The 25,234-nt window shown below is 35.6% G+C and overlaps 1 protein-coding gene across 8 annotated transcripts in view; it reads left to right on the top strand.

Annotated features, from left to right (window-relative positions):
- Positions 1-284: 284 nt before the first annotated feature.
- LOC106879229 (valine--tRNA ligase) overlaps positions 285-25,234 on the top strand; it is a 45,887-nt gene continuing 20,937 nt past the window's right edge. The window contains exons 1-12 of one of the 8 annotated variants that reach the window (XM_089347677.1): positions 285-1,239; positions 4,076-4,253; positions 7,587-7,662; positions 9,645-9,748; positions 10,259-10,383; positions 11,963-12,127; positions 13,671-13,752; positions 18,364-18,483; positions 19,295-19,403; positions 20,318-20,497; positions 22,044-22,168; positions 24,092-24,195. In XM_089347677.1, coding sequence (XP_089203803.1) covers positions 1,229-1,239; positions 4,076-4,253; positions 7,587-7,662; positions 9,645-9,748; positions 10,259-10,383; positions 11,963-12,127; positions 13,671-13,752; positions 18,364-18,483; positions 19,295-19,403; positions 20,318-20,497; positions 22,044-22,168; positions 24,092-24,195 — 1,379 coding nt within the window. In that variant the 5' untranslated portion in view covers positions 285-1,228. Of the gene's footprint in view, positions 1,240-1,284; positions 2,394-2,543; positions 2,794-2,937; positions 3,232-3,519; positions 3,590-3,980; positions 4,254-7,586; positions 7,663-9,644; positions 9,749-10,258; positions 10,384-11,962; positions 12,128-13,670; positions 13,753-18,363; positions 18,484-19,294; positions 19,404-20,317; positions 20,498-22,043; positions 22,169-24,091; positions 24,196-25,234 lie in introns of those variants that run through there. The other 7 variants (XM_014928715.3, XM_052965597.2, XM_014928717.3 and 4 more) reach the window with 7 other exon arrangements.

The raw sequence follows: 25,234 nt of genomic DNA, 5'->3' as shown, positions 1-25,234 counted from the left end.
TTTTTAACTAAATTTAAACACTACCAACGAGTAATGAACAGGGAACATCTTTCACTGAAAATTCTCGATAACAAATTAATTGTTTCATCGAAATAAATCTCACTTGGTTTCTTCGACAGAATATAATTACAGTATATTTCGTGTTCGGCTGGGGATAACTTTCTTAGAAGTAGTCGCACCTTCTCGTCATTCCAATTTTTACTTTCTTCTTTGAAGATTTCTTCGTATCTTCTAAAATATGCAGAAAAAGTAGTACCTTCTTCTGGGTTATAAATAAATTATCCAATTGAGTTTGCTACGCCGTCTGACGAGAACGAACCCGAAGTATTTTCAGACTTCTTCAACATTACTTCCACTTGGTATGGTTGTTGTTGCAATTGCACCACACAAGCCAATAAGTCTTCCATGTTAATGATTTTTCTTTGATTTCGTACAAAAAAAAAAAAAAAATTAACGAGCGACGCAAGCTTCGAATATTTCGTCGCCACTTTTATATCTTTGACAAACGTTGGATATATAATTTGACGATGCGGAGCTAAAAGCAATGTTCACACGACGTAGTTCGCGAGACGCCAAAACGCCCTCTCAACGACTCCTATCGACCTGTCTCAACCAATATGCTACTCTCTATAAGAGTTCGGCTTGTCCATTCTTCCAATCACCCACGGGTGTCAATGACTCTCGCCACAACACAGACAGAAAAGATCCAGTATTTTAATAACCAGAGCTATATACATGTGATTTACTGGTAAATGCATGTACATGTAAATAGAATAAAATAAAAGAACTTGAACGATTTATACCAACAGTAATTTTCCTCCAACTGGGATAGAACTCACTTTACTCAAAATCGCAGGCCTATACCTGCATACTTTCTACTACTTTTAAAAACTTACATGCAGCTAATGTCGGTTTTCATTTTTTAACCTTCAATATACAGGCATAATCCATATGCAACATAGATACCTTTCACTAAACCTGTACTACTTCCATGAACAGAAACTTCGTGAACTACCAAGTCGGAACAACACGTAATTAAAACTTTTCAAGTCGCTACAAATGTTACGCCTCACAATCTATGAAGGTCTCGAACAGATATTTTGTTTGGTGGATGCATCTAGAGCTTAGTATTATTAAGTGCAGGGGCCGCTGAAGTGTCCTTTGTGGGTATTGAACTTTTCCAGAAGAGTTTTGAAATTTACTGTCTTTGTTGGCCATTGAACTGTTGATGATTTTTAGGTAGTCTTTTATGTCATTCTTTATTTAACTTTTGCTGACACAGGTATTGCCAATGGAAGTGGACGGGTCGGGGGACTAAACCGAGTTGTCCTTAATTTGTAAGATATGATACGCATGTCGACCAAGAGTAGATATATCAAGACTATCCAAAGTGGGCCATTACTGAAGGAAGTGAAGGATCTGTGTTACAGTCTTTTATGTCTTGAGTTCAAATCTTGCCACTGTCAGCTTTGCCGTAAGAGGAAGTTTAAACTGGATTCGAAATCCGAACTTGTGAAACCTTGAAACATCAGTAAAATTGTTAAAGGAAAAATGCATCTTTATATTACTTTTTGATCTTTATATTACTTTAGTTATCTTTATAATACTTTAGTTACCCAAAAGTTTATTTGAGTTAAATCACTCAGTCAAGTGTTTTATCTTGACTCTTCTGTTCATGACTCAACTTGTTAAAGTCTATTATCAAAATATACAAAGAGATCATGAGTCAGTTGCTTGGCATTCGAAACCATACATATCGTTGCTGGCTTCAAGCAGCAACAATAACAAGACTGTCGCCACAACCCCACAGCGTCTACTTTGCCCTGGTTGTCACAACTATCAACATCATCAAATGTTGTCAATTTCGACAAATTCATCTCGGTAGTTTGTCAAAATATAATATCAAGCACGTAAACGTACCTCGAACACACACACACACACTTTTTATGAATGGTTGAATCCATATTATCGCATACGCATACATAAATATACGCTGTGGTCTTTTGTCTACCAAAGAACATTCTCTCCGTGTCAGTAGTAACTCAATATAAATCTAGTAAGTGTTAATAAATTAAATATTTCTATCTCACAAAAAATCTTCAACGATTCCTTTTAAAAACTTTCATTGATGAGGAGGCTAGCATCAGCAACCTTTGCGAAGGTTGAAATGTTGCTTTTAATGAATTTGTGACACACGATCACTCAATACTTGTGAAGCTATTGAAAGTATTGGAAAGGACCAAACTCGTGCATGTATTAACAAATTCTCGTGGTGAACCTGTAAGAGAGAATAAAATGTATAGCAAAGGTGTAGTAACAACGTTTAAAGAACTTGTAAACTATGTGCTCAATGAACAGAATACCTTGGACGAAATTCTGAATATCAGACAGAAGTAAAATGAACTTTTATTAGCTCATGTTTATGATTGTTGTTCTCTTGTAAAATGGAGAGTTTGCTCTAATTTAGTGAAAAAGAACACATTTTACATAACGTAAACATGGGAGAGAGAAAAAATCAATAAATAAATAACTACAATAAAAGCATGCACACACCATCTATTATACAATGCGCCAGGGGAAACTGATGTTCGGAGGATGATTGCGAGTTGAGGAACTGGAACAGCTGAGCAATCATCAGAACATCATTTAATAATTTAGTGATTGTAGGGGCATAACTACAGGGTTTTACCCCCAGGTAGGGGTGCGCTTACGAAATAAAAAATTAAAAAAAAAAAACTTGCTGGTCAGTGGTTCAGCGATCAGTAATGTCTCGAAAGACACAAGTGGAAGATTGTAATTTTTTAAAAACTCTTTTCTTCTTTCTCTCACTGTTGGCTTTTGTAAATTCCATAGTTTTTCACTAAATTATCTCAAATATGTATATATTTAAATATAAATACTGAGTTACAAATTTATGATGCAAGTGCTAATGTATGTTACAGTACAATACTTATAATGCTTTATTCTGTTATTTCACCGTCGCCGCTCTTCACTATCTCTCGTGAACAAGAAATTTTAAGTGTTTTTTGTTTTTAAACTTTTCCCTCATTTCTCCATATGCTTCTTTGCTTCAATTCTTTTGATAATCGTTGCTTTCCTAGGCCATGCTGGATCTTCGATATCTTGGTTTCCTTATCCACTCCCACTGCTGCTAATGTTATATAAATAATAGGACCAGATGATATTTCCTGAGACTGAAATAATTACCTTTAGCGAACACCCTGCGCACTTGTAATTTCATTTCATGGGTGCATTTATTACTAATAAAACTAAATAATTAATCATTTAATGATTTTTCCATTCGAAAATTTACGTATTTATTTTGATTTTTTTTTTTTTTTACTTTTAATTACTTAATGTATTCTTTAAATGTGAGGTATGCGGGATTTGTCCCATACTCGTGTTGCAAATCAAAATCTAAGATATTAGTCTGATAAAGTTATCTGAAATGACCGACCTGAGAAGCTGACGCAATTAAAGAGAGAAATTTCATTATTAAGGCGGTGTAACTCTAAAATTGTTTCATAAATTAAAATTGCTCTTGATGTTTGATTTATATTTGTTGTACCTTTAGTTAGAAACTAGCATTGTAAGTATTTAATTTAATTGATTTTAATTAACTTGATATTTCAAATTAACAAGCAAGAGCTTTTTTTTCTGTAAATTATTATGATTATTTAGAATGAAAAAAAAGTTTTATTTTCATATAAATCATCACACATCAAATGCTAATTTATGATTTTAGATATTTTTAACTTAGTTAATGATTATATAAAAATGAAAAATATTAACTAATTATAAACTGAAAGTAACGATATGATCAGACTGTTTCAGTATTTTTGTTAGTCTTCTAAATTGATTGTTTATATTTAAATTTAGTTATTATTTTATTGATCATTCCTGGAAAATCATAAATGATTTTAATGATTGTTTTTATGAATTGAAGTTTTCTTCAGAAAGTTTGATTGAGTGCATCACGTCTCTTCGTGGTGTTTTATGTGTTGACGTCGGTGTATTGTTGAATGTGTTGGTTCGAAAGCCGGTGTTAAATCGATATTACTTATTTAATTGATAGTGAAATAATGGCAGATATTTCTGTGGAAGCTCCTCCGTCGTCTGGCGATGTCATGGACGGAGCACCGAAACCTAAAACAGCTGCCCAGCTGAAAAAGGAAGCCCAAAAGCAGGCTAAACTTGAAAAATTCAAAGCTAAGCAAGAGAAATTACAGGCCAAGAAAGATGACAATAGCGAGGTAAGAAGAAACATTCAGATAGTAATTGTTAATTAAACTGCTTTCGTTTTCAATTAATTTCTAAAATATTTTTTGTCTAAAGTATTAAATTACCCGGATAACATTAATTCATTATAACCTCAAAGCACCGGTAAAATGAAATGCTACTGAAATTCACGTGTACATAGTTTATACAATTCCCTATATTTCCTGCTCTTTTCGTTTGTGTCTGAGTTAAAATTGCTTTATCATTCATATAGTTATATGAAAATTCATCATGTACGATAGTTTAGAATAATTTTGTAAATTTAGCATCCGTTGCTAATTCAGTAATTAATATGAACGGGTATTGAGATCTAAGATGTTGCATGTTTTATCAATTCTAGAATCTAATTAATAACGTCTGTTCAAATTTCATGAAGATCAACACTACTTTTCATTCATCTGGAATCTTTAAAATACACATTTACACACCAACTAGAATATTCTTGCCTTTAAAATTAGCATCGTCTTCACTTCAATGAAATCAATATGATCAGAACATATGGGGAAATAGTTTCCACGCGTAATATATATATTTCCTTTTTTCAGACTACAGAGAGTAATTTAAATGAGATTTAGCTGCTATTTCTGGCAAGTTGAGAGATCGCTTGAGTTTCCTCTCATCATCCCAAGACGTAGTTTTACAACTCCGACCCTACATCAAGCCCCTAGAAGTTCCATCTTACAAAATGCACTCCCATTCAAGACAACATAAAGTACAAACTACCCACGTTCAACTACAAATACATAACACGCACATACAGAAGAAAATGGTGATAGGAATTACTAACAATACTACAGTATTCGCAAGGTCTATGAAGACGTAGTCAAACAATGCATGAACACACTAAAAGTAGGTATTTTGGTAGCCACCACATTTGGCAAACATAAAGTAACAAAAACACTAATTATTGTCGTCGTTTAACGTCCGTTTTCCATGCCAACAAGGGTTGGTACTGTTTGACAGGAGCCCACAAGCAAGAGGACTACACCAAGCTCCAGTGTCTGCTTTGGTATGGTTTATATGGCGAAATGTCCTTCCTAACGTGAACCAAATGCTACACTCAATATAGTAAATCCATTATGGATTATGCCATTCCTGTCTGAGACCCTCTTTTTTCTACAACAAAATATAAAGAACACAAAGCAACATGCTTTGCATTATTTCTGGTAGTCAAAACAGCAATAAAAATATTCAAATTGAAAGACCATCTAAATGTGTGAAAAGCACAGTTTGTTGCTGCAATAAGCTCTTGATCTCAGTGCTTGGCACTACATGTTTAGTCATGCTTAGACCCCTAGCACCACACTATCGCAGGAATACCATCCCATTTACTTAGTCCCAAAATATGAAGACAAACAAAAAATAACAATATCAATAATCTCCTTAGCTTCAAGCCCTGTGTTGTGCTCTAGCTGTAGTTACTTTGCCTGCTTCTGTTATAGCCATCACAAGAATCTCATTAGTCAGGTGCCCTCCCTGTGCCCAGAGTTTGGCTTGCAAAACTCTCTGATTCTCTTGTGTTGTGTTGCATGCATACAACCAGCCAGGCTCTTGTTTCCAGTCCAGTCCAGTCTCTGATGTCATTAGTCCTCAAATGTCTTTGATGGCCTCTTGCTGTCTTCCCTCTCCACACTTCCTGTACAATGACTCGTGTATCTCCATAATACAATAGCTTTGTGCACTCAACATTAGGTGTGTTTGGACTTTCAGCTGTTCTTGTACTACAGTGTTTGTTACTCTGTCTTTCTAGCTTATTTTGCCCAATCCATGAAAGATCCACTTCTCGAAAGGCTTCTATCTTCTTTTTCATTGATCTGTACATTGCCACATACCTGCCTCATTAGAGGACAATTGGTGTATAGGTTCTTGTGTATGCTTTGACTATGTACACCGGAACCTACAGATATTACAAAAAAATAAAAACACAACAAAAACTGCATATTGGAATGTGAAGTAAGATCTTCAATCAATTAGAAGCATGGTGTCTAAAATACCAGATATCTAGAATGCATCCAGTTGTTTGACCAACTACCTATGTTCCAAGGGCATCCAGCTGTAGAAACTCTGCCAAATCAGATTGGAGCCTGGTGTAGCCATCTGGTTCACCAGTCCTCAGTCAAATCGTTCAACCCATGCTAGCATGGAAAACGGACGTTAAACGATGATGATGATGATGATGATCAGTGTTAATTAAGGCCACACAATAACAGTCACCTGCTTAAATTTCATATTTTAATTCAATTATGACAAAAAATTTCTCGGTAGAGAAAAACAATTTTTATTTTTTTGTGATTCATTGAGATTTCCTTATAATTCTCAGCATATTTTTTTACTGTAATTTGTTTTGCATCCTATTTAACAATTTGTTCACTGGAGAAAGTTAAATTCAGTCCTATAAATCTATAATCATCATGTAATGTCTAACATAAGGTAGATTGACAAATCCCATCCAATACCAAGCCACCATCATGGCAGAATTTGAACTCAATACTGCAGGCTTACAAAAAACATCACTTACACAAGTGCTGCAATACAAACGAAGAATACTTCTTACATTACTTGGAAAAAAAATCATCAATCATACCCAGTTAGGAGGTAATTTTTAACCATCTCAAAAAAGATTACAATTGCAAAGCTTTGCACAGCCTGCAAGAACTCTAACTGTCCAAATTAGAATCCTCTTACCTATTCAATCCCAGTCAAGGTGACTGTAAAAAACAATCTTCATACTAGAGGACATCTTGGGCAAGTGTCTTTTACTATAGCTTTGAGTCAATCAAAACCTTGTGAATGGATTTAGTTGCTGGAAACTGAAAGATGCCTCTGTGTGCATGTGTGTGTGTGTGTGTGTTATGATCTTCCTGTCTTGACAGCATGTGATAGTTGTAAACAAGTGTCACCATAATGCAAACAGTGTCCTTCGTTTCCAATGATAATCTGGTCATGGGGAAATATTACTTTGCCTGGAAACAAGTGTAGATTGGTAACAGGAATGGTATCTGGCTATAGAAAATCTGCCTCAACAAATTCCATGTGATTCATGCTGGCATGGAAAAGTGGATGTTAAATGGTGCCACATTAAAAGCACTGGCGCTAGTGCTGCATAAAAAGCACCCAGTGCACTCTATGGAGTGGTTGGCATTAGGAAGGGCATCCACCTGTAGAAACCATGCCAGAACAGACAATAGAGCCTAATGTGGTCTCTGGTCAAACTGTCCAACCCATGCCAGCATGGAAAATGGACATTAAATGATGGTGATGATGATGATGGTCATGTGTTTACTCACAATCTCTTTCTTTAATTATAGAAGAAAAAAGAAAAGAAGGTAAAAGACCGAGCCATTATAACCTATGATGTTCAAACGCCAAAGGGTGAGAAAAAAGGTAAGGAAGCTTTTATTCAATTTTCTTTCTAAAAATAAAAGTGTTGTTATTGCAGAATATTTTACAGCTACAAAATTCTGAATATTGTCAGGTTATATTTATTGATATTTATTTCTAAATCTTTCAATTATTGTATTGAATTATATTCATTATGAAAAAGCAAAATCAATCAAACTGTTACATGAAGGAATTTAGAGAGGATCTAGCTTAACACCATTACAAGTCTGTCTTCTAAAAGAAGGCAGGTGTGAATTGATGGTGTTCTTTATTTATATTTATTCCAGCTCTTTTTATATTTTGTTAATCTTAAAATTCTTAATCTTTTATTCAAATCCCAATCTATAACTTCTTACTGTATTATAAACAGAATGTGTAAAAGTCAGTGGTCTAGTAGTTAGGATGTTCGAATCACAGTTGTAAAGTCATGTTTGATTCTTGTACTAGTTAGTGCATTGTGCCCCTGAGCAAGACATTTCATTTGAGATTACTCCAGTCTACTCAGCTGAATATGAGCACCAGCCAGAGTACTGATGCAGCACACTTGGGGCTGAGAAAGTGTTTGTGTCTGCTCACAACTATATAGTCATTGAAAACGACTAGCAAAAGCATGGTAAAGGTTACTGAACCATGCTTGGCCATGATGACAGTTAGCTATCCATTAACAACACTCTTATTTGTTATTTCCTAACCTAGCATTTCAGAATAATTTAGACTGCATTTTTGTTTGTATCATTCGTCAAGTAACAACCATTTCTTCCTAATTATTCTAACAGGCTTTGCTTCTAATTAAATTTATTAGCATCCTACTTGCAAACGAATTTAAAATTGTTTAAGGCCCGATTGAAGTAATCTACCATCAAAGGCAAGCTTTGCAGTGTTTGCTTTAGACATTTTACAGAATCTTAATCTTTTAAACTTTAACTTCTAACCCTAACCCTAACCCTAACCCTAACCAACCAGTGAAGTTGAAACTCCTCAAATGAATCCTAAATAAAAACTAAGACATTATTAGTCTTAAGGTTCATCACAAAATAACATCATAGTAGAACAGTGCAATGTGTGTACTATAAACAGAAAACCAATGTATTCAAGCAAATAAAACAATGAAAACCATTAATAGTAATTTCTTGTGAGGCCCATTAGTGCAGCAGTTGCCAAACTTATTTTGTTGAGGAACCCTTATATCATCATCATCATCATCATCGTTTAACGTCCGCTTTCCATGCTAGCATGGGTTGGACGATTTGACTGAGGACTGGTGAAACCGGATGGCAACACCAGGCTCCAATCTAATTTGGCAGAGTTTCTACAGCTGGATGCCCTTCCTAACGCCAACCACTCAGAGAGTGTAGTGGGTGCTTTTACATGTCACCCGCACGAAAACGGCCACGCTCGAAATGGTGTCTTTTATGTGCCACCCGCACAAGCCAGTCCAGGGGCACTGGCAACGATCTCACTCGAAAATCCTACGGGAGCCAGTCAGGCGGTACTGGCAACGGCCACGCTCAAAATGGTGCATCTCATGTGCCACCCGCACAAGAGCCAGTCCAGGGGCACTGGCAACGATCTCACTTGGCTTGCCGGGTCTTCTCACGCACAGCACATTTCCAAAGGTCTCGGTCAGTAGTCATCGCCTCGGTGAGGCCCAATGTACGAAGGTCTTGCCTCACCACCTCAGCCCAGGTCTTCCTGGGCCTACCTCTTCCACGGGTTCCGATTTTTTTTAAATCACTGAACCCTTATCAATATTTTGCAGACACCCCTACTAATCTAGTAAGACCTTAAATGGAACAAAAATTTATTCATTACTTTGAAATAATGAATTTTTTTTTTTATAGAATAAGTTTTTTTACAGTTTTATTAAAAGATCCCTTATTTTATAGAACTCCCCAATTTATTTTCATGGAACCCCCTTTGAAAAACATTCCAGTCTAAAAACTAGATTTTTTTTTTAGAATTTCTTTTTTTTTTTCTTTATTCAGATACCAAATGTTCTATGCCAGATGCATACAGCCCACAGTATGTGGAAGCTGCTTGGTATGACTGGTGGGTTAAATGTGGCTATTTCAAGCCAGAATATGCTTTAGTAAGTTGTTTATGCTTCAATTTTAAAAACTTTTATTTTTATGCTAGCATAGTTTAGATAGGGAGTTTTTAGTCCATCATTGCAACCAATTTTGCTACCTTATTCTTTCAATAATGTTGTATAAACAATAAGTTTTAATAATATAGAATGTTCTTGCTAACTTAATAGAATGTAAATATGTATATATCTGTGACAATATTTTTTTCTCATCTACTCTTCTGTCTTTACATTATTAACTTGCCAAATGTATATTATTAATTTTAGACAATAACTCTCGTTCATCCATTTTTTTTTCTGACTACTCACTGGTGCTGAATTAGAGGTTTTTTTAAAATTAATTGTCACACTACTGCTTTATGAAACTTACTGGTATATAGTAACCGGATCACAATCTTTGATGTTATTTAAAAAAATGAAAACTATTAACTTTAAAAAGAAATAAAGAATAAAATATCAATACTTAATTCTCACAAGATCACAAATTCTTTATGTTAATTGTTATTTTTTCAGTCTCAAAACAAAGGAGGTTCACCACCTGAAAAATTCATTATGGTCATTCCTCCACCAAATGTAACTGGTTCCCTTCATTTAGGCCATGCTTTAACTAATGCTGTTGAAGATACCATAACAAGATGGTTTGTTGATATTTTGTTTCAGTTTTTGGAATATTTGTTTTAAAATTTAGTTTCTCCTTTGTAAAATTATCTTCATATTCAGATAAATAATTGTTTAAAGAAATTCTACATTGATCTGAGGTTTTCTTTCTGTTACTACTCCTCTTAATTCTAATCCATATTTACATATTTCATTTCTTATGTGTATTTTATTGTTTCTGATTTAATTGTTTCTATTTTGATCAAAGAACATCTGAAGGCATGTTTCTTCGTTCTTTAAATGAAATAGTGGACATGTAACACTTATTTTACCTTTTTTCCTCTGTGGAATCCAAAAATACTTCAATTCTGATTAATTGCTAGCCCATTACTAATTATTTTCTATACCATACTGTTACACATCAGTAATAGTGTATCCATCTCACAAATATAAACACACCCATTCTTAATCAATAACTAAAAGAAAACTTTGCTGGTTTGGCAATGATTCTCCTATTGTTCACATTTATCTGCTCTTCCCCCACCACTCTCTCCCTTCGATATATTTTCCAAATATGTTAGTTATATTATATATCCACGTAGTCTCACTCTTTGTACAATACACATTACCTTTCATCTGTTTCATCCCAACAGATTTAGACAAAAAATTTAAGCAACCCTTCCTTGTAGAACTGCTCCTTTTTGGATCCTGTGTATGGTTTTCTGAACAACATACTTGCAATAATTTAAACTAAAAACCAACTTTATGTATCTTGTTCTATCACTGAGCCAAAAAACAAAAAACTCAGGAAATATAAAACAAATCGAGTTAGTATAACTTAAAATAAAGCAAATGAAGCAACTAGCTCAATTTTTGCTGATTGTGATAATGTTTGTTTTTATAAATTTTTGCTGGAGCAATACTAAATTATGAATATCGCCTTCCTGGCATTTGTGCTGGTGGCACGTGAAAAGTCATTCAAGCGAGATCGTTGCCAGTGCCGCTGGACTGGCTCCTGTGCAGGTGGCATGTAAAATACACCATTTTGAGCGTGGCCGTTGCCAGTACCATCTGACTGGCCTTCATACCAGTGGCACGTAAAAGCACACCCACTACACTCTCGGAGTGGTTGGCATTAGGAAAGGCATCCAGCTGTAGAAACTCTGCCAAATCAGATTGGAGTCTGGTGTAGCCATCTGGTTCACCAGTCCTCAGTCAAATCATCCAACTCATGCTAGCATGGAAAGCGAACGTTAAACGATGATGGTGATGATGATGATTTCTTGTTCTCTTATTTAAATAGTCAATATATTTCTCTCTCTCTCTCTTTTTTTTTTATCTTACTGTGTTTTATTATGGGCAGTGTGCATGTACTTCTAGCTTTCATTGCTGTCTTCTTTATTGGATTTATATGTCCACTTTCTGTCCCCTTTTTTTAATATTTCCTGATGAGTTATAGTGTACCTGAGCACTGTCTACAATAAGCTCGTTATTATTATTATTAAACTGTTTTTGCATTTTATAGTGCTATATGTTCAAGACATGCATAAAATTACTACCAGCTATTTATTTTGTTCTTATTGGAGGTTAATTTCCAATGTTCCTTTTTAATTTTCTCAGGCATCGCATGAACGGTAAAGCAACGCTGTGGAATCCTGGTTGTGACCATGCAGGTATTGCTACACAAGTTGTGGTGGAGAAGAAAATTTTTAAAGAACAGGGTATCACTCGACATGAACTTGGTAGAGAAAACTTTCTAAAAGAAGTATGGAAATGGAAAAATGAGTAAGGAACATTTTGTCATCATGTGTTTTTCCTCAGTAATTGGAAGACATATTCTGAGGAATACCAGTTTATTTATGGAAGCATCTTTAAGTTAGCATTACATTTTTGACTCAGTTGGTAGACTAGGAAAAAAAAGAAAATTGTAAAAATAACAGTTTCTAATTTTATAAATGGATGGAAGTAATACTGCATAAAAGCATCTGAGAATGCATTTAGTTATTAAAATTCATTATTTTCACTATTCTCCACTTAAGCCATTTTCCAATGTGTCATATTTGATTTCTGATGATGATGATGATGATGATGATAGTTGATACGTTAATTAATTTAATATACCAACTATATTTAGAAAAATCAAAGTTAAAATAACAATCATTATTGAACTGTAGTTTGGAATATAAATTAACATGAAATTTTAATGGCAGTTTTAATTCAGAATCAACGACAAAAAAGGGAATTTGTAACATAGAACTAAGAGCTAGTTCTGGTGGGTTGGCATCAAAAAGGTTAATGAAGCTCAATCTATAGTATTCTCTAGCTCCACTCACAGACATTTCTGTTACAACTAAATATGCCCTGTGATGACAAGTCTTGAAGTTACCAAAAAGTTGTCTTTACTGTTTAGTTTAGAAATACTAATACAGCCAGTATCACTGTATAGCAAGTTAATCATATGAATATACGATTCACTTAATATATGCTTTAGTAACCTTTTTCTTACCATATTTTTGCTGAAATGCCTTGCTTTTGTTTCAATTAATTTTGTTACCCCACAGCAGAAGTGTTAATACTGATCCTGCTGGTGGTGTAAAGCACTTGCAGTGGTGCCACATAAAAGCACCCATGTGGTGTCATATAAAAGTGCCCTTGCGGTGGTGCCACATAAAAGCACCCATGTGGCATCACATAATAGTGCCCTTGCAGTGCCCTGTAAAAGTGCCCATGCGGTGCTATGTAAAAGCGTTCATTTGGTGCCATGTAAAAGTACACATGTGGCATCATGTAAAAGTACATATAGCATCGTGTAAAAGCACCCAGCACACTCTGTAAAGTGGTTGGCATTAGGAAGAGCATCCAGCTGTAGAAACCATGCCAAATCAGACTGGAGTCTGGTGCAGCTCCTCAGCTTGCCAGCTCTGGTCATACCGTCCAACCTATACCAGCATGGACAATGGACATTAAATGATGTTGTTGCTGTCGTTGATGATGATAATGATGAATTTATTAATAATTTTGTTTGGTGTTTGGAACTTAAAATAACATAGAATTTTGATGAAGGATTTTAATTTGTATCACTTTAAAACAAGAATCTTGTATTAGAGAACTAGGGGTAGTCTCAGGTAGGCTGGTGTCAAAAGGGTTAAATGGCTTTCTATTCAAATTTATTTTTAGTAGCTGTTTGTGCCTCAAGCATACTTATATGTATGTATTATATGTGTATTGTATTTGTGTGTGTTTATGTATACACATATATGTATGTTATATGTGTGTGTGTGTATATACTCTTAGATATGTCTTGAATGTTTTTTTTTGTTTTCTAAAGGAAAGGAGACAGAATTTATCACCAGCTACGGATGTTGGGTAGCTCTCTGGATTGGGACCGCACTTGTTTTACTATGGACCCTGTAAGCTCTTATATTTGCCAGTATTTTATTTATAACATCAATACTTCAGATTGAAAAACTAAATCACTCAGAAGAGCCTTGCTATTCATTTTTGGTTCTATCAAGTCTGTAGCAGATATTGACATTAATTCTTGAAACGTGTTTGTGATCAGAAAGATAACCAAATTTCCACATAACTGAAAGTATAACCTAGTTTTAGGCTATTGAAAATGAGACTATAGAGTATTTGAACTTTCTGTACCAGGCTGTTAAGTATGTAAACATTTAACTTATAACACTGTTTCTTGTGATGTGGTGGTGATGGAGAAAGGGGAAGCCACATACTCTCTAAAAGGAAGCTGTGAGAATTTAAAAAGCAGCAAACATATTGCCATATTAATGAAATTAAGATGCCCTGTTATTTAGAGACATCGTTCTAAGAAATCAAGGGCATGTAGAGAGAATAATTATACAGTAGCACATTCAATTTTGTCTTCTCATAAATAAAGAAAGGCCAAAATATTTCACTATTTCCATGATGGGAGCTGGTCCTATAAATAAGCGGTATTTATAGGACATCTTATTTAATCTCAATAAGAGAGTTGTGGATTAGCAGAGTCATTAGATTGTTGGAGAAAATACCTTGCATACTTAGTCCTGTCCTATTACATTCTAGGGCGGACTTTGTCTTTTGTCCTTATGGGATGAGCTTCATATTAACTACACCCATCCCTCAAATTTGTGGCCATGTTCTTATGTTAAAAATCTTTATTAATTGAGAAAGAAATAGAATTGCAGAATTGGTAGATCATCAGACAAAATGCCTTGTGGTATTTAAAGTCTCTTCACATTCATAGTTCAATTTCTTCTGAGGTCAACATAGCACCTCATCCCTTTGAAATAAGTATAAATTAAATGCTGGGTTGAATTAACTCTATTCTTCTCCATAAATCTGGTATTGTGATTGTATTAGAAAACATTAATATAACAAAGAAGGAAAACCTGGTGAATTTATTCACTGGAAACCTTCTGAGAGTAAAAGAAGAAATGAGTTTTGGTTGACTTTCTGCATGTAACAATAATTTCCTTCAACTTCTATAAGTAAAGAAATAATATGTTGAGATTGTTGCTTTTATAACTAAAATGAAGTAAAAAAAAATGTCATATTGTATACTATAAAGATTTCAGCAAAATAATGTGCAACATATAGTGGGATGTACATTCCATTGTGTACTGTGTTAAGACAGATAAAAACTTCAGTATTTGGGTAGAAGGAACAGTAGTTAAAAATGACTTCACTTCACGAAAAGGTTTGTAAGAAGTAAAAGAATGGTTTTCCTTATGATTTAGTAAGGCTTTATATGGGATTTTTATCAATAGATTTAAGATGAAATGTCATATGCATCATCATATGTTTTGAAATCTGACCGTTAGGAATGCAAGTTCACTATCAACCTAATTTAGAGGCTGAAAGATAGGAGTGTTCATTTTGAACTACAAGACAATATTTTTTTGAAGGCCATAGACCTTTGGAAATGTGCTGTGCTTGAGAAGACCCGGCAAGCCAAGTGAGATCGTTGCCAGTGCCCCTGGACTGGCTCTTGTGCGGGTGGCACATGAGATGCACCATTTTGAGCGTGGCCGTTGCCAGTACCGCCTGACTGGCTCCCGTAGGATTTTCGAGTGAGATCGTTGCCAGTGCCCCTGGACTGGCTTGTGCGGGTGGCACATAAAAGACACCATTTCGAGCGTGGCTGTTTTCGTGCGGGTGACACGTAAAAGCACCCACTACACTCTCTGAGTGGTTGGCGTTAGGAAGGGCATCCAGCTGTAGAAACTCTGCCAAATTAGATTGGAGCCTGGTGTTGCCATCCGGTTTCACCAGTCCTCAGTCAAATCGTCCAACCCATGCTAGCATGGAAAGCGGACGTTAAACGATGATGATGATGATCATCATCATCATATAATGGAATTAAAAGGCTATGTCCCTTTGTCTTGGTATCATGTACTAATTGTAAACAAAACATCTGTCATATAGGCAGTGTTCTTTGTTTGCAATCTTCTGCAAAAACATGTCCAGACTAGGGGGAAAATATTATCTTGCATGGAAACAGAGGGTAAGTGACAAGTGGAGTATCCAGTCATAGAAAATCTGCTTCACTGAATCCCATCTGACTTATGTAAGCATGGAAAAGTATCAGTTAAAATAATGATGATGAAGAGGAGGAGGAGTGTGTGTGTTTGTGAGTATCTATATATATAAAAATGAGAATGTGTGTCTGTCTGTCTGTCTGTCTGTGTGAATCCCTAAAACTCGAGAACTACGCAACCAATTTCATTCAAATTTTACACATGCCTTACTTAGGGTTCCAGTTGTGTTTTAGTCAAAAAAAATTATTAACTTCTTGCAGAGTTCGAGCACACGGCAACATAATGTCTCCTCCACTATTTAAGTATTACGTGTCAAAAGTGAAACAAAAACACTCATGTCAAATACTTTCACTTTAAAAATGAAACTATTCCACTAACCGAAACAATCACATTTCAATACTGTAGTGACAGATACTTTCACAGAGAGAGAAAGAGAGAAAGAGAGAGACAGAAAGAGAGAGAGAGAGAGAGAGATGTATATGTATACATATACATGTATATGTACACCATTTCGATACTGTAATGACAGATACTTTCAGAGAGAGAGAGAGAGAGAGATGTATATGTATACATATAGATGTACACGTATATGTATATATATATATAGATCTATACATACATGTATATGTATACATATGTGTAGATGTATATATATATATAGATGTACATGTAATATGTACACATATATACATATATACATGCATACAGATATCTATACATATATACACCCATCACACACATACAATGCACACAAACACACACATTAGTCATTTGTTTTCTTATCCAAAACTACGTCAAAAGTACTGAATGGATCTTTATGAAATTTGGAAATTATATTCTTTGCATAACGGCCATAACTCCCATGAAAATTCATATATTTTTGATGTTGATGAAATTTTAACCCGAACATAACAGATGAGCATTATTTAGAAAATGATGTCACACGTTATCGAGGCTACCATTCTTTCTGGATGTGCAAAAGGGGATGACGTCTTTATTCCAAGAATTCCTCTTACTCCATCAGGAGCAGACATTCCTTTTACATTCAGAAGACTAGAATTCCCCCTTCGTGTGACTTTTGCCATGTCCATAAACAAATCTCAGGGTCAAACACTGTCTGTAGCTGGTCTTCTCTTGGAAGAGCCCTGCTTCTCACATGGACAACTGTATGTTGGCTGCTCAAGAGTGGGCAGCAACAAAAAACCTATTTGTATATGCTCCACAAGGGAAAACAAGGAACATAGTTTACAATGAGGTGTTATAATCACAACAGCAAGAAAGTATGTACATGATCACCTTCTTTTACGAAACTTCATTGACTTTCATATATTTATATTGATATACATAAATATACGTGTGTTTGGGTGCGTGTGTGTATATACATCTCTATATATAAAGATGATGCGTAGTCTAGACGGCATTTTTAGATTTCATTATTCTCTTTAACTCGGGCAACGCCGGGTATTTCTGCTAGTATTTTATAAATGGTTAGAGTTATGCTTCACTAAGAGCTGTTTAATAATAAAATTGTCTTTAATCTGAAAATTAAATTGAGCATAAATTCTTCCTGGAAGTAATGAAAGATCTTATAAAATGACCAGAATATTCTATAATTCCCTGGTTATGATTTTGACTTATCAAAGGAACCTGTCTTGTTCTTTGTAGTGGCTAACTGAATTTTGTCAAAAATGAGTGGGTATCATGTATTTTTAGTTTACGATCTTTGAACATTGGGCCTTACTGAGGCAATGACTAGTGACCAAGACCTTTGGAGATAAGCTGTACTTGAGAAGACCTGACAAGCCAAGTGAGACCATAACCCACGGCCTATGCCAGTGTAAGCAGCCCACTTATGGGTACCCCTCATTCATTGGACAATAAACTTTGCTTGTGAAGACCTGTTGAGGCAAGTGAAATCAAAATCAAAATTGCTGACGTGGCTGATGACAGTACTGCCTGATTGGCACTCATGCCAGTGGAACGTTAAAAGTATATCCGAGTGTGATCGTTGCCAGGGCCACAGATTGGCACCCGTGCAGGTAGCACGTAAAAAACACCTTTTGAGTGTGGTCGTTGCGAGAGCCGCCTGACTGGCACGTAAAAGCACCCACCACACTCTCTGAATGGTTGGTGTTAGGAAGGGCATCCAGCTGTAGAAACTTTGCCAGATCAGATTGAGCTTGGTGCAGCCTTCTGGCTCGCCAGTCCTCAGTCAAACCGTCCAACCCATGCTAGCATGGAAAGCGGACGTTAAACGATGATGATATGTGTGTGATGGAATTTTAACGTAAATTTAATTATTTATTTTTAATCAATTCAGATCATTGTAGTTCTCAAAATAGATATCTGAGCTCAGTGTATTATTTTTGTTTCTTGTAACACATTCAGTTCTTGAACTTGCATATTATACTTACATAACATTTTACTTTTTCTTCTTTTTTTTTTCAAGTTTCCTCATGTTGCTTTTCTTTCTATTTCTAGAAATTGTGCCGTGCTGTCACTGAAGCTTTTGTCCGTTTGCATCAACGGAAATTGATTTATCGCAGTGTCAGACTTGTAAATTGGTCTTGTACTTTGAATTCTGCTATTTCAGATATTGAGGTACATTTCTACTTTTTAATTATTTTGTAATAATATATTCTTATGATGGTAGTATGGAGAGATTTGGCATTCGTTGCATAGAAACATATTTTATGTTTTTTTCTTCAAGTATGCTCTAAAACGAAAGTGTGTGATCTAGTGGATAGTGTATTGCACTTGTGATTGTAAGATTGTAATTTCAATTCTTGAACTGGGTGGTGTATTATGTTCTTGAGCAGAAAGCTTCATTTCACATTGTTCCAGTACAGTCAGTTGTAAATGAGTTCCAATAAAAGCTGGGAAGCTAACCCTGCAACAGACTGGTGTCTCATTCAGTGGTGAATGTTGTAATCTCAGTCACTTATATACCATGGAAACCATGTCAAACTTTAGCTTTATGAGTCCTGAGATTGATGACAGACCTAAGTCTAAGCCTATGTTCTACATTGTATCTGTTTTCATTTTGTCACAGATACTGCCTCCTGACATGAGAACCGAGACGAAATGCTTAGTTATTGCTTAACTGATAATTAGAGTTAATCTTCTTAATAATAATTGAGCTTTTAAAAATAAGAAATTCACTGAAATCTAAAATGTCAACAATAAGCAAATATCCAAATTTAAAAAGATAAAATGGAGATAAATTTTAAATTTGCTTTCACAGAAATCATCAAAAGATGAACTTTTCTTTTCTTTTCTTTGTAATGATTGATACAAGGGAAAACAATCATTGTTCTTTTTACTTTTTCATCAGGAGTATTTGCATGTAATTAGATGGACAATTTCCTGTAGTGAATATTTATTGTGTTATTCGTTTTAAATATATTTCCAGGTAGATAAAAAAGAAATAAGTGGACGTACTTTCCTTGCTGTACCTAACTATAAAGACAAAGTTGAATTTGGAGTTCTTGTCTCATTTGCCTATCCTGTAGTAGACTCAGGTAGGGATGATGTTCTGAGCATTACTGTTTTGTTTGTTAAATTTAACATCTATTTGGGACATATTTCTTTATTTATACTTTATTATCTCCTTCCTACTCTATTGAGTTTTCCTTTAAGTAAGATTGGAGTTGTTGGCAGCAAGACAGGCTGAATGAAGTTGCAGAGCAATGTGATTGCTGTTCAACAAATTTTGCCTTATTTTTTTGTTTACTAAATGTCTTAGTCGGACATTTTAAGCTGCTTTTGCAGTCCTCTGGATCTACAGCTCTGAATGTTTCCCTTTCCTAACATTGAAGAAAATATGATTGGTTTTACTTGGTCTCCCTTTTTACTTCCAATTAAAATATTAATGAAATATTTGTCACATACAGAAAGGGGAAACTCACCTTTTTAAGTAAAACAATTAAAAAGGATCAGACCTTCAAACCATCAGACATTTTAGGAAATGTGTTCATTGTCCAATGTATACTTCCTATTTTTTCTTAAGATGGTTGAGGGACATTTGGCTGTTATTTCTTGCAGGCCTAATGACTACATAAAGGTTCTCACATTGGCTCATCCCCATCTTACTCCTATTTGCATATAGTGATGTCTTTAAATAAGTCTGGGCCTCAAAATGAGAAATAACAGCCACCCCCTCTAAAAAATAGTGAAATATTTTGCCCCCACTTCTCCCTTTATATTATTAAGAAGACAAAAAGTTTGCAACTATATAATTCATCTTTCTTTGCTGTGGTATTAGACAATTTTAAAAAAAATTTCAAAACCACCTAATTTTATTAACCATGGAAATATGTCTACCTCATTTCCCTGACTCCTTTCCATAAGAAATACTGCTTTGAACGATCTACTGAATTAAGTTTCCTTTTGTTCTAATTTATGATTTTTAATTTAATTTAACTGATGAACATAGATGAAAAAATAATTGTTGCTACAACACGTGTTGAAACAATGCTGGGAGACACAGCAGTTGCTGTCCACCCTGATGATGAACGTTACAAACACCTCCATGGGAAATTTGTCCAGCATCCATTTCTTGAAAGACGCCTTCCAATTGTATGTGATGACTTTGTTGATCAAGAGTTCGGAACAGGTGAGTTTGTTGCTGTTTGACTTGAGAACATATTACCTTAATTCTACTGGACAGCATATTACATTTGAATATGTAATTTACTAAAATCTTGGTAGATGATATAATTTGTATTGAAATTGGAGAGTATTGTAGTTCGCTTGAAACATTGTGTATTGTTTGTAAAGAAAAAAGTTTTGAATGGTACAACAATGCACTATAATACAAGAAATGGACTATATACCTATTGTAAATTAGTTATCCATAGTCCGATGATATTTCGGAATACAATTCCTTCTTCAGATATTCTTAGAAGGAGTCACTGCTATGATCTGTTTTCCAACGACTTTTCTTTTTTTGGAAGCGTCTCAGCAATATTGTGTTTCATATATAACAGCATGATTATTCTTAGAATATATTGTAAGAAATGTTCACTGGTCATTCTCAGATATATGTGTGTGTGTGTGTGTGTGTGTAATAGGTATAGGTATGGTTGTGTGGTTAAGAAGTCTGCTTCAGAGACCTGTGGTTAGGGGATCAGTTCCACTGTATGGTTGTTGTTGGCCAATATCCTCCATGATAATTGTGGTTTGACCAGTATCTTGTGAAAGCAATAGGTAGATTGTAACTGAAGAAGCCTATTTTATATATGTATATATATTCATTGTTGGTGACATATTTTCTCCATGAGATGTCTATGATGAAGTGAAGGCATCTCTGGTGGAAGTGTTCCAGCTGTTTGACCTGCTTCCTGTAGAGCACCCAAACTTCTGACCCATAGAGAATGACAACTGTCTTGTAGACTCTAATTCTGGTGGATAGATGCAGTGATTTATTCTGCCATATACTCTTCTGTAGACATCCAAAGGAGATGTTGGCTTTGGCATTGCAGTTGTCAACTTCCTTTTCACAGGTTGCTTCATTAGAAATGACACTCCTCAGGGTAGTGTTTGACTGCATTGAGGGAGTGTTTTTTTATGCCGATTTGTGGTAGTTAGTATGTGGTTTTTGGAACAAGCACTTCAGTTTTCTACAGACTGATGGTGAGGCCAAAGGCTTTGGCTGCCTTAGCTAAGCTAGGCATAACTGTTTGAAGGGCCATACATGTGTATGCTAGAAGTGCACAGTCATCTGCAAACAGCATGACAAGGACAAGTTTCTCTAAAATTTTCATGCAAGCAAGAATTCAACTAAGGCTGAATATGTTACCATCACTGCAGAAAAGTTCATAAGTATTTGTGTGTGAGGTGTGTGTATAATACACACACACACACACACACACGCATACATGTGTGTGTGCGTACATACATTCATTCATTCACAGTCCAGCAAAAAGAGACTGGTAGATTAATTGTCAGACTTAAAATTAGTGTTGTGGGTGATTTGATTGATTACCCCGGCATGGCCCCAATCTAATGACTGAAACAAATAAATGAATGAAATCCTTTCTGTTTTTATCGTAATATTTATTAACTTTATTACTATCTGAAATAGTGTTACATTCTGCATATATAGAAGATATGTATAAAGGTTCATACTGAAATATCATTTCATATATACATCCCTTCAGGTGCTGTAAAAATCACACCAGCCCATGATCACAATGATTATGAAGTTGGTAAACGACACAGTCTCCCATTTGTGACCGTTATAGACGAAGAAGGAAACATAACAAATGATTGTGGACAATTTTCAGTAAGATATTTTCTTATCTTTTAAATTTTTTATGATATGGTTTATATTACAAGCACAGACATAGTTGTTAAAGAGTTTTCTTCACAGCCACATGGTTTCAAGTTTAGGAACACTGTACAGCACCTTGGGTAAGTGTCTTCTATTATAGCCCTGTGCTGACCAATGCCATGTGAGGGAATTTGTTCAGACAGAGACTGCATGAAGCCCATTGTGAGTGAGCATGTATACATATGTATAATGTGTAACACTGCAAAGAAAGAGGCTTGGAGATGCCATTATAAAAGACTGCTGAACATGGAGAATGAATGGGAGGAGGAGAGTCTGCCAAATGTTGACCCAATTGAGGGACCAGCTACTCGAATCAACAGTACCCTGGTAGATAAAGCAATTAGGAGTCATACCCAATGACTGGTGTAGCACCTTTACAAAGTGTTGCATGACCAGCCCATTTAAAAGTATCCTTGAAGCATTGGGCGATATGATGTGCTTGAGAAGACCTGTTGAGTCAAGTGAAATCGAAATCGTGGCCAGTGCTGCCTAACATTGCCAGATCAGATTGGAGCCTGGTGCAGCCCATTGGCTTGCCAGACCTCAGTCAAACTGTCCAACCCGTGCCAGCATGGAAAGCAGACGTTAAACAATGATGATGATCACTAAGCTTTCTTGGTTTAAACTTCTTCAGGAAATAAAGAACTTTGTACAAGAAGAATATGATATATTAGTAATAATAGCTTCAGTTATAGTTTGGATAAAAATTTAGATCACTTGTTTAAATTTTATTTTATAAACTTCATATTGTCTTAACTTATTTTTGATCTCATTAAATGGACTTCATTTACCCCCTCTCCTGGGGGTAATGCGACGAGGTGTTTCTTTGAACTGAGGGATGAACTTCTTGTTTTCTTCATGGAGAAGGAACACAATTTTCAAAAAGATCTGGAGGATGAGTATCTCAAGGTTGGCCTACTTATCAGACATTTTTGGAGCCCTCAACCACTTAAACCTGTAATTTCAAGAGCCCAAGTGCACTGTCACAGAATTCATCTCAAAGTTGGGAGTGTTTGTCTGGAAGTTGGATCTATGGTTGAAGAATGTGGAGAGCAAATGCTATGGAATGTTTGAACTGCTGACTACACTTGACAGCAAACCCAATGATGAATTTGCCTTAGAAATCGTCCGTCACCTCTCACTGCTCAAGACTGAGTTGATGCATTACTTCCCAGACGTGACTTGTTGTGCCATCATTGCCAATCCATTCTCCATTGATCCAGCTGAGTTGCCTGTTGGGACTGGAGAACAAGAGGAACTTATGGATATCCAGGCTGATAAGACAGCAAAGACGAAGCCCAAAGAATGCTCTCCTATAAACTTCTGGCTAAACACGGCCTTCTCGTACCCGATGCTAGCCCGTCACGCTGTTCCCCAGCTACTGATTTTCCTCTCTACGTGGGAGTCTGAGCAGGGGTTCTCAGCTTTACTGGTCACCAAGTCGAAGAGCCAGAACCATTTTGCTGTGCCCAGCCATGATTTCCAATGCGCTGTGAGCAAGGTGATGCCCTGCATTGACCAGGTGGTGGAGAAGAAACAGATTCAGCCCTTACATTAAATTGAGTTGTGTTCTTTGTTGTTAGTTCATTTGTGTTTTCTATTTGTGATTAAATTGATATCTGATCGAATTGAGTTTTTCTGGAACCAGGTGGTACTCGGCAGCTATACGAAACCTCCAAGTGGTATGTGATCACAAAATGGTTGGGAACCACTGATCTAGAGTCTATAAATTTGAGCCAATGAGTTTTTCCCTCCTGAAAGTAGCATCAAAATTACCTAAGTACTGCTTGTGATTTAATATCATATATCCAAAATCTCTGTATAAAGAAAGTTAAGATTTGCAGAAATATTTACAGCAGCTATTTTTATTTTTAGGGCATGAAACGATTCGATGCTAGAAAAGCAGTGACACAAGCTTTGAAAGATAAAGGCCTCTATGAAAGTTCTGTTGACAACCCCATGGTTATACCAACATGCAGGTAATGTTGACATATTTTTACTGTTTTCAAAGCTGCACTTTTATATCAGCTAAGCTACAGGCATGTCTGCATGGTTAAGGAGTTTGCTTCACAACTACATGGTTTTGGTTAGGTCTCACTGCATAGCAATTTTAGTAAATATCTTCTTCTAAAGCTTTGGGCCAATCAGTAATTTGTTATGAATTTGGTGGACAGAAACTGTAGCAAGCTGTCATGTATGTGTGTGTGTGTGAGAGAGAGAGAGAGAAGGAGAGAATGTATGTGTAGATGTTGATATTCCTTGCTCATCATCATTTGAGTGAAACTAATGATGTTTAAATTCCTTGTTGACATTGTGACTGGTTGCCCTGCAGTTTTGAAGACCTATAAAATAAAAGTAACCCTTACTTGAAAAACAGCTGTGGGTTGGTGACAGGAAGTAAAATCTTGCCTCCTTAAATAACTCCTTGTTCAATACATGTTACTATGAAATAAACAGATATTCTATTAACAAACAAAGAAACCAAATTGATGGACTGGAAAGGAGAGGAGTTAAAAATGATTTGGTATCATTTGACATAAATCCAGGTTCATTTTAGTTACAAAGGATATTAAAAATTAAAGGTATTATCTCTTAGCTTAGAGGGAAAGGGCACCAAGCAATACAATCTGGAAGTGTTATTGGAATGTGTGAAGCTAATGAGATGAAGAAATTAATTAGTGATATTGGTAGTTACAGTAAATTCAGGTAACCCCCAAAAATTGAAATTTTTATTGTGTTGGTCTGAAAGAGAGAGGTGTACTTGTGGCCTTCGCAGACAGGTGAGATTAATGTGGTTAACGTTCTTCTTGACAATTGCAGGAAAATTATGAGCAGGTCAGGAATTTCAGAAGAGGGGCAGCAGTGTTGATGATAGTACTGTTAGTGTTGGAAGTAATGACATCAGCAATTCAATCAATATACATTAATTATACTTTGCTAATAAAGCTGTAAAAATTTAATGTACATATATCAATATGCTGATAGGTTTGTTTTTTATTGTGTTGCTACCAATAATGT

The sequence above is a fragment of the Octopus bimaculoides genome, chromosome 2 (assembly GCF_046866305.1).
Source record: "Octopus bimaculoides isolate indiv1 chromosome 2, ASM4686630v1, whole genome shotgun sequence".
NCBI classification, from domain to species: Eukaryota; Metazoa; Mollusca; class Cephalopoda; order Octopoda; family Octopodidae; genus Octopus; species Octopus bimaculoides.
This window is presented reverse-complemented; position numbering and strand designations above follow the sequence as displayed.